Source organism: Salvelinus alpinus, chromosome 23, assembly GCF_045679555.1.
Source record: "Salvelinus alpinus chromosome 23, SLU_Salpinus.1, whole genome shotgun sequence".
In the NCBI taxonomy this organism is placed as follows: domain Eukaryota; kingdom Metazoa; phylum Chordata; class Actinopteri; order Salmoniformes; family Salmonidae; genus Salvelinus; species Salvelinus alpinus.
The window spans coordinates 40,802,478-40,813,041 of record NC_092108.1 but is presented as its reverse complement, the minus strand read 5'-3'; the positions used below and the strand labels follow the sequence as shown (position 1 = coordinate 40,813,041).

General features: G+C 42.7%; 1 protein-coding gene and 1 long non-coding RNA gene across 2 annotated transcripts in view; one reads left to right on the top strand and one right to left on the bottom strand.

Annotated features, from left to right (window-relative positions):
- Positions 1-392: 392 nt before the first annotated feature.
- Positions 393-5,281, bottom strand: LOC139551000 (uncharacterized). Its single transcript, XR_011670175.1, has 3 exons — positions 3,282-5,281; positions 1,727-2,725; positions 393-603 (listed from the first exon to the last, which is right to left on the bottom strand). It is a non-coding gene; the product is annotated as an uncharacterized lncRNA (long non-coding RNA).
- A 90-nt stretch (positions 5,282-5,371) lies between these two features.
- Positions 5,372-10,564, top strand: part of LOC139550998 (roquin-1-like) — a 34,856-nt gene continuing 29,663 nt past the window's right edge. The window contains exons 1-2 of the mRNA XM_071362328.1: positions 5,372-5,490; positions 8,092-8,473. Of these exons, the coding sequence (XP_071218429.1) occupies positions 8,243-8,473 (231 nt within the window). The 5' untranslated portion in view covers positions 5,372-5,490; positions 8,092-8,242. The remainder of the gene's footprint in view (positions 5,491-8,091; positions 8,474-10,564) is intronic.

Genomic DNA, 10,564 nt, shown 5'->3' with positions numbered 1-10,564 from the left:
GTATTGTACTTTATCCACTGTATTCCACTTGATCCTCTGCTCTATCTGCTTTAGTGGCCAAGAGAGCATGACACGCCCTTATCCCTGTCATCTGCATACTCATCCACTCCTGTATGTAAGGAAGATGGAGGAAGATGTTGTGTCTGTAGCTTAGCTATGTAATGCTTCGTATTTATCCACTACTTCCACTCTCAGGGAAGAGGTGTGATCGGATGGCATATGCTTTCTTAGCATCTTTACGTAGCCTATGTTTCAATCTGTAGCTCTGACAAAAATTCATTTTTGACATGGTTTTCCAGCTGTGGCCAGCCTGTTTTCATTGATTTGTTCAAAATGATTTACGCTTCAACCATGTCCCTCGTGGCAATGCAACGATCAGGTGTGCATGATGCTAGTGAGGACAACATTTTATTTTTGAACCAAATAAATAATAGATAGGGGGCAAAACTATCCCCATAAAGGTAGATGAACCCCCATCCATCCTTGCACACACACCACCCCACTTTTCTATGCAGACAGACACTAGTGTGATATTCCTTACCCGGGCAGCTCTTGTTGTGAAATGGCTGAATCCCACTCATGGTCCCGCAAAGGCAGATGTGTCTAGAGACACCGAAAACAAAAGAGACCTTTCACCATTAAAATAAAGCTTTCCAAACTTAGTTCCATGCCATGCAAATGGACCCTCATGCATCCGTTGCAACAAATCCAAAGGAACAGTTCAACCCAACAGGCTTAGCATTAACACAAATGCTATTACATTGTTACACAAAGCCAATTTCAATTCACATGGTAGACGTTTAGGGGTGAAGATGCATCAGATACATTTTCATGGTAGGATATTTGAGATGCTTTGTTCACAATTTAGCTCTAATGCATATTGAGCAGCAGAAGTGCATTGTTAAAGCATGTACGCAGGTACTAAAACTGCGGAGGGCTTTACTCAGCCGTAAAGGTTGAAGGTAAGCCACACATCACATCAAACCCATGGAACGTCCCCAAGCTCATCTCTGATCCTAATGCCTGTCAGATTCATGGGCCTTACAGATCGGTATTTAAACGTTATCATCTGATCGTGCCATGCACTCAGTGTCACTGTGGTTCAACTTTAACCCCACCCCTCACAATCACACGCATACAAACAAACAGACAAACGCACACATGGGCAGACGCAATCAAACACGCAAAGAAGGACATAAACAGACTCACTCCTCCCCAGAGTGCTAATAATAGCTCCACAACACCAACACATCTGTTCCTCTAAGTGCTCCTGATGGTGGGAGGTACTCACGGAAACAGAAACCATTGAGCTCTGATCGTCTGACACAAGATCTGAGACTGGGCCCCAGACTGAACAGTTGTAAGCACATTTTATAACGAATGGATTTACTTAACCAATGACGCCTGGTTTGCTTACAAAACAATTGACATTCACTTGAAAAGGAGGTGCATCTAAAAGGTGAAACTAAGCCCTCCTTCCCAATCCTATCATTATTGAGCAAATGATTTGTGTTCCAAAGCGGGACCTATTTGTTTACCTCCCACACTCTTGATGGACACTCTGTCCCACAGCACATGTGCTACCATGTACCATGTTCTTCAACCATGAGCGGTCAACAAGAGGAATTTAGTATCTATCTTTTTCAGTTAACTTCTCCAAGTACCCAGACTTGTCTTACAAGGCGTACCAACATTTCATATCTTCACTGGAACTTCATGATCATACCATCTCTGTTGTCTATCTGGTCGACACAGAGGTATGGGATGTCCACGGCACCTTTCTCCTCCCCTCTCCGGGTAGCAGTGCAGGCTGTCCGAACATAGCATGTCCCAACGGCCCTTGTTCTTGTCCTTGAGAGGGTGGCATTAGCAGGGGGTTTGTCCTTCAGAGATACAAATGACGAGGCTATGGGCATCGTAGTCTGAGTGCCTACGGTAGACTGAGTGGCTACTCCGTTCAGAGTCTCTGTGCATGCCACCCTCCAGAAGCCTTTAGGGGGTGCCCAGTGTCTGTGAGAGGAGTGAGATGAGGAAGATGAGGCAGAGGAGGATGAAGGAGCAGGTTTTGGAGGAGGGGGGTCCTCCATCTTTCCACCGGTGCTGTCCGACTGGATGTTGTCCAAGCTGGCCCCCTCCCCGAACCCACGAGGCTGCCCTGGCACACATCCAGCCAGGCCTCCCCTCTCCCCCTTCTATGCCCCCTTCCCCATGGTACCCCAGCTCTCCTGCTCCCTCTGTGGTTCAGTCAGGTAGGTGTGGAGCTGTACCCTGGCCACCATCTCCTGCACCACATCGTCTTCACTACTGCTGGACCTCCTCCTTTGGTCAAAGCACCGGGAGGGCACGTGCTGTGGCACCTCCCCCCTACTGCGGGCCTTCTGCCTGGGCCGGGCCTGAGACGAAAGGCCCCCCTGCCTGGAGCTCTAAGGCCCTCTTGTCCTCCAACTCCCTCTTTCTCTCTCTCCTGCTGGATTTCTGGGAGAGTGCCTTCACTTTGGACTGCAGGGCATGGACGGCAGAGCCTGGAGCAAAGGGGGAGGAGGGGGAATGTAAGGAAGAGGAGGCAGAGAGTGTGCCAGGCTCGGGGACGAGGCTCAGGAGGAAGCCCCGGTCATCAGAGGCTTTTGTCCAATGTGAAGAGCTGGCAGAAGGCGATATTTGTGTGATTTGCACATTTTCCTCCTCCATTGGCTGACAAGGCAAAGAAGACAAGTTTGATTGGAACCTAATGAGGAGAAAGGGATCACTAATTGTTCCAGGCAGCTTGTAAAATAGACTCACTAGAACTAGGATATCTAAAGTAGTGGATTTAATTCAATGTCTACCCTTTATCAAATGATTACTACATAGGATAATGGATAATCATTTAGAATGGAAATAAGCTCCAGTACATAAGAAACATATGTGTGATAGCTGGCATTGTACTGACCATATAAAAAAGTGGTGTTGCCATAAAAGACATTGGATGAAGACATTAAAATATATATAAAAAAGTGCATTACTTGTGTGTTTTGTTCTATTTTTCTTTATGATCAGTTGCAGAATGATTAGGCACAGGATGTGTCCAGTTGTATTAATAGTTAAAAGTAAATAGTATAAGGACAACAATTATCTGTTACTAAGCATCCAACTGTAGGCTATCACACATGAATTAATTACCTATTTGCAATTGAAAGAATTCCCCTGACATTGAGTTTCAAGTGTACCAGAGGATAAAAATACACTATCACAAAATAATTTCAAAATGACTATAAAATATTTGAACAAGGTCAATAACCTACCTGGACATCCACCACCCTTAAAGAAAATGATGATTTTCATTAAATGTTGGGTGTTTAATTTAACATTTGTACACCTGTGGTGTTCCTGGTAAAAACAAATGACCGGTCATTAGAAATGAATGAGTGAGACTAAAATGTGTGTATAAAATTGAGTTCAGGCACATGCCCATTCATCAGATGGACACAGTTCCTCTCCCAGACCCCCACATGCATGTGTGTTTGAGCGCACACCTCACTCCCCTTCTTGGCATCCATGGCAACCTCCACGGGAACCTTTCCCCAATAGAATCTTCCCCCACGGGAACCACACCTGTTGGCATTCTCACAAACAATCGCAACATTGTTTCAATAATACATAGAACTTTTCTCGCAGCTCTGGTATATAGCTTTTTTGAGGCCTTGCTCACTATTCATTCTGTGACAGCACAATGATCTTGATCATATCTTTGATCATGACACTGGTGAGGAGGAGAGAGTCCTTGTTAAACTTTCACACAAAGTAGTCTGTGATAAATAGCACAATATATTTCATCTGAGTAGTTGTTAGAGTCAAAATAATCCATACATTTTACTCAAAAACGAGTTGTATGAGCTCAGGTCAATGAGGCCTACAGGCCATAAATAGCTAATAGAAGTTCAAAACTTGTAATGTTCACAATAACTTAAGTTAAAAAGATCTAACACAACATTAGGAGATAATATATGTATTATTATGGATTTATAATCAGCTATAATGGGGCGGTCATTCTGGACCGGGAACACAGAATTAATAAACATGAAACAAACACAAAAGGAGGGTTATTATAATTAGGATTGTTGACGTCAACCGCCTGTATTCAATGGAGAGTGATGCTATGCTACTAGTCTCAGTCATGAATATAAATAGCCATGCCGTGACAACTCTAATATAAATATGTTTTTCTCAAAGTTGCGGGGATGTCACGTGTCTTACTTATCAAATCAAATGTATTTATATAGCCCTTCGTACATCAGCTGATATCTCAAAGTGCTGTACAGAATCCCAGCCTAAAACTCCAAACAGCAAGCAATGCAGGTGTAGAAGCATGGTGGCTAGGAAAAACTCCCTAGAAAGGCCAAAACCTAGGAAGAAACCTAGAGAGGAACCAGGCTATGAGGGGTGGGCCAGTCCTCTTCTGGCTGTGCCGGGTGGAGATTATAACAGAACATGGCCAAGATGTTCAAATGTTCATAAATGACCAGCATGGTCAAATAATAACAATCACAGTAGTTGTCGAGGGTGCAGCAAGTCAGCACCTCAGGAGTAAATGTCAGTTGGCTTTTCATAGCCGATCATTAAGAGTATCTCTACCGCTCCTGCTGTCTCTAGAGAGTTGAAAACAGCAGGTCTGGGACAGGTAGAACATCCGGTGAACAGGTCAGGGTTCCATAGCCGCAGGCAGAACAGTTGAAACTTTAGCAGCAGCACGGCCAGGTGGACTGGGGACAGCAAGGAGTCATCATGCCAGGTAGTCCTGAGGCATGGTCCTAGGGCTCAGGTCATCCGAGAGAGAGAGAGAGAAAGAGAGAAAGAATTAGAGAGAGCATACTTAAATTCACACAGGACACCGGATAAGGCAGGAGAAGTACTCCAGATATAACAAACTGACCCTAGCCCCCCGACACATAAACTACTGCAGCATAAATACTGGAGGCTGAGACAGGAGGGGTCAGGAGACACTGTGGCCCCATCCGATGATACCCCCGGACAGGGCCAAACAGGAAGGACTTATATCAGTACACTCGTAACAACCAGCATTAAGAAACGTATATTCAATCAAATAAACCTCATGTAGCAAATAACCCATTCCTTTTTTTTGACCAAATTAGAAACGGTCATTGATCTCCATACAAAAAAAAATCATTGCTTGGTAGGCGAAAAACGCCACCTACTTGAAGGGACACATATTTTCCATCGACATGTGCCGCTACCGCTTCCTCTCTGGCCATATCCACTAGACGTGACAGATGGCGATGCTGCCCGACTTGTTTGCTGTGCACTGGCATTCTCCCACCAACCGGGGGTGCAGTCGCTCCTCGCCCAACTCCAATGTTAGTTAACAAGCCAGACACTCAGTTGACACCCTCAAACTTCGGCAGCAGCCAAGCTGCATAGTCGACATGGCGACCGATAAAATAACACAAGATTTTTCTAAAGACAGATAAAAGTCTTCCAAGTGTTTTGGAATGAGTGAGTAATTTGTGCATGTAAACGCTAAAATGTTATGAACAGTAAACAATACATGTTAGTTAACGACGCCTAGTTTCTGAGCTAGCCTAGACAGCTGGCATGACTGAGAGCTAGCATCCCACTCAGCTCGCTAACTACGTAGCAGTATGTTAACTGGCTAATTGAAATTTACTCGACAACAACATTCTGCAACCTGGTTTAGTAATTGGATTGCCACACAACGATAGCTAGCTAAATCTTTGATATTCAGTTAACTAGACGTCCAATATAGTTAAACGGTAGTGTTAAATCTAGCTAACGTTAGCTAGCTTAGCTAACACAATTTTAGCTATTGCCACATGAAATGGCTTTACGTTATCTAGCTAGCACGATTTCCCTTGTAGTTAGCTATTTGTTTTACTTGTAATGTTAATGTGGCTAGTTTGTTAACAGCTAACGTTAGCTAACTTACATAGTTTCTTTAACTAAATTCGTTTCATGCGTTTTTGTTTTCATTTCAGTCATGAAAGCATCTAACGTTAGCTAGATATCTAAGGATGTTTACCATATATAGTAGCAAGTTACTTAATTTTCGCTCGAATTTAACTCCACTATTTAGCGACTTGCCATAAAGCTAGCTAGACGTGTTGTGTGTTTAACTAATTGGTATTTGAAATAAAACGCATGAATATATAGAAGCTGTAGCTAATCTTGCATGATCAAATTGTTAGTTAGCTAATTCTGCGCAGCATAAGTTGGCTAACTAGCTACGTTAGTTCAAACAGCATAAGTAGCTAGCTTCGTCGCCTCTTCGTCTTTGTCCACTAGCTAGCCAGGCCATAGGCTAACAACGTCAGTCGTTGTTTTGATCTGTTATTTGGCCGACTGGGTGGCCAGCCATTCATTATGAATCTGAAGGCTGAATTTTCTGGCGATTTGAAAATGATTGAACCACCTAGAACAGGTTTAATCAGGTAGTTGGCTGGTTAACTAAAGACGACACTGCTGGATGGCAATCATGCTAACGTTACTAACTAACTATTCAGCATGCCGGTGGTGGATTGTCTTTTTACCTAGCCATTTTGAATTTGTAAGGCAGCGGTATTGAACTGACTTGCCTTGTGCAGCTAACCAGAATCTATTCTCTAGGCGTGTTCATTGAAGCTATTCATATTGTTCCTGTTATTATTTTAATGAAAATATAGTTAGCTAGACGTTAACGTTTCTCTGTCAGCTAAGTATCGTTAGTTGGCTAACAGGACACTGGCCAATGGATTTGTCCAACGTTATTTTATTGTAGCTCAAATGTAGCAATTATTGCTTGACCTGTGCAAAGAAGAGAAATTAGATCCACTTTATCAGCTCCTGTAACTTGGGTTGTTTGTTATGAGAAGTGTAGCTATGCAAATTGTTGCCAGCCATAAATGTCAACAATGACGGTTTGAGTCATCCGTTGTATCAAGGTAATTGGCTCGGCTAATGTTACATTGTGCAAGAGTCACTGTCAACACAATATAACCCACAGGCTTTTAACCAATGATGTATATAGAGTTCGCCCGTTTGTAGTCCTAAAACCCGGAAATGAGTTATCTTTGGTTAGTTAAAAACATCGATATGGGGGAAATAAGAAGGTTTTGGACTAAATGCCGAAAATAAGGTTGGAGGTTAACACACGTTTAGGTGATTTTATACGTTTTGTTCTATGAGATTATAGCAGTCAGTTAACATAACCTTTATGAATTATGAAGCCTTTGTGCTTTTTCTTACAATATAAATTCTTAACAATTCACAAGGGACGTTAGCTGATAAAGATTCTCATAATCAAATGTTTAAAGATTTCCTAAGCTTGTGTTTACCACAGACCTTATTTTCAGCGTTTATCCAAAAATGGCATTCATTTTCCTCATAGGCTTTGTCCAACGAACCATGGCGGTGTTAGTGCCTACAAAAAGACGCCATTACTATTTCTCTCTGTAAACCCTGGATTGCAGATGCTATGTATTGGCAATGGATAGGCTGTGAAGCCACCGGTAGGCCATATTGGCACTTCCCAGTAGGAGCGGTCCTTTATATGAATTAATGGAATTCTACAGTATTTCAATTACATGTTTCAAGGAAATTACATGTATTTAAGTATTTTTCTTGTTGTAGTGGGGACAGTAACATTAGCAGTCTCAAAATTATACTTTATCGAATGATTTTATAAATGTTTTCATTTTGTAGTTTTATGTTTAGCGCACATATATTTCAAATTATTCATTAAGGTGTCTGTAATATAATAAATGTGTCCAAAAACGAATGTAGACATTAATAAATGGATTTCTACAGCTTCAAAAATATGTTTAACAATGGAGGAGTGCCAAGATGTGGTCCCGTGTGGCTCAGTTGGTAGAGCATGGCGCTTGCAACGCCAGGGTTGTGGGTTCATTCCCCACGGGGGGACCAGGATGAATATGTATGAACTTTCCAATTTGTAAGTCGCTCTGGATAAGAGCGTCTTCTAAATGACTTAAATGTAAGATGGAGACATGGTGACTTCAACACAGCGCCCCCTATTTGTCTTCTAGTGTATATATAATCCATTGCTTTTAACCCACTATGATTGTTTTCCTTCTCTTTCAGGATTTGTGACGTGATGCGCATCCACGATGTGTGACATTTGAAGAACAATTGAGTTCGGAAGAAAAATCTTGATTCCAGTGGAATCTTCCAATATTTTTTTAACACTTGCACACACACCCACCCACCCAACCCCTACACACGCTGCCCAGCCATGCCCGTGCAAGCACCACAATGGACAGAGTTCCTGCTGTGTCCCATTTGCACTCAGACGTTCGAGGAGACGGTGCGGCGGCCCATTTCGCTGGGCTGTGGCCACACAGTCTGCAAGATGTGCCTGAACAAGCTGCACCGCAAGGCCTGCCCCTTCGACCAGACGGCCATCGCCACTGACATCGAGCAGCTGCCCGTCAACACAGCCCTGCTGCAGCTGGTGGGGGGACAGGTGAGCCGTGAGACCTGGGAGCGGGGCGTCAGGGTTGGAGGGGGGTGCCTCAATTCAGTTAGAATCTGTTCTTTGCGCTGTCCCACCACAGTGTTCCCCCTTTTCTGAGGTGCCAAAGTCTTTAGGGTTAGGGATACAGGATCATGGGAATTCTACTAGCAGAATAGTATTGGAGATGAATCCATCAGATGTGATAGTTAGGAGCTGATTGTGGATGTTTAGGGTGAAGAAACAGAGTAGTTAATGATAAGAGGAAGACCTAGCTATTGGGGAGTTATTTAGGATCTGTGTTGTACAGAGATCTTTCTGGTCAGTAGTTGTGGTGCATGTACCTGGTCGCCTTAAAGGTAGGGATGGGCATGAGTACTCGAACGTACGTCTCAACTCTTATCTTTAACCCAGAGATCACGTTTTTCTTTAAATACTGCAATACTATTTGTCAGATTTATTTCGTAACTCCTGCTCTACCCAATACATATTCCCACACACTGACACACCAACACACACATATCCACACACATTTATACTGACTGCACACACACACTCACATACAATCTTCATTTACGCTCTTGCTACACTGTTTATCATACACCCTGATGCCTAGTCACCTTATCTCTATACATAGCTACCTCTCTCACTCTAGTATTCCTGCACATTGTAAATATGGTACTGGAACTGACCCTGTATATAGCTTCTTAGTTTCTCGTTCTTATTTTTATTGTGTGGTTTTGTTCTACTTTATCTTATTTTTAGTTCTGCATTGCTATTAATTACTGCATTGTTGGATTTAGAGCCTGCAAGAAATTTCACCTTACTTGTGACATTGACATTTAAAACCTGTTATATTGTCAGAGAGTGATTAACTATCACCTTACAACTTATTTAAGATTCAAAAATCTAAATGACAACTATTTTATGTTGATTGGCTATGGGGTGTCTGTTTCAGGCGCATAGCGCGAAGTGGGCACTATCAGCATGGTGGCCAAACTCAGTGAGGTTTGGAAGCAAGGTATTTTGATCAAACTGATGAAACCCATGTGCAATGCAATATCAAGCTCTCCTATCACAGCACATCTAGTTCCATAAGAAATCATATGCTTATCAAGCACAAAGAGACGTTCTCAGAGGGGGACAAGTAGCAGAAATCTCGCATTACACGCATAGGACTGCCGTGACCCTGCCAGAGCCGAGCAGGTAACACAGCTCATTACAGTTTCAATGAATGATTCTCAAATGGCACTGAATATGTATGGGGAAATTTGATTTCAGCTCTTATTTAATTACTTAAGCTACCATTACATAGTCCTTTTGATTCCTAACATAAGGCTTCTACAAGCAAGAGCCACTGCCTCTTTTGAAGATTGTGTTCCACGCTATAATATAACCAGTTGATACGGTTTCAGTGAATTAATCTTAAGTGGCACTGTTTGTTTTACATATAAATATAGATATACAGTGGGGAGAACAAGAATTTGATACACTGCCGATTTTGCAGGTTTTCCTACTTACAAAGCATGTAGAGGTCTGTAAAAAAAAAGAAAATCCAGAAAATCACATTGTATGATTTTTAAGTAATTAATTTGCATTTTATTGAACAGTTTCAACTGTTCTGCCTGTGGCTAATGAACCCTGACCTGCTCACCGGACGTGCTACCTTGTCCCGGTCCTACTGTTTTCAACTCTCTCTCTACCGCACCTGCTGTATCGACTTCTGAATGCTCGGCTATAAAAAGCCAACTGACATTTACTCCTGATGTTTTTTATTTATTTATTTTATTTTACCGTTATTTTACCAGGTAAGTTGACTGAGAACACGTTCTCATTTGCAGCAACGACCTGGGGAATAGTTACAGGGGAGAGGAGGGGGATGAATGAGCCAATTGTAAACTGGGGATTATTAGGTGACCGTGATGGTTGAGGGCCAGATTGGGAATTTAGCCAGGACACCGGGGTTAACACCCCTACTCTTACGATAAGTGCCATGGGATCTTTAATGACCTCAGAGAGTCAGGACACCCGTTTAACGTCCCATCCGAAAGACGGCACCCTACACAGAGCAGTGTCCCCAATCACTGCCCTGGGGCATTGGGC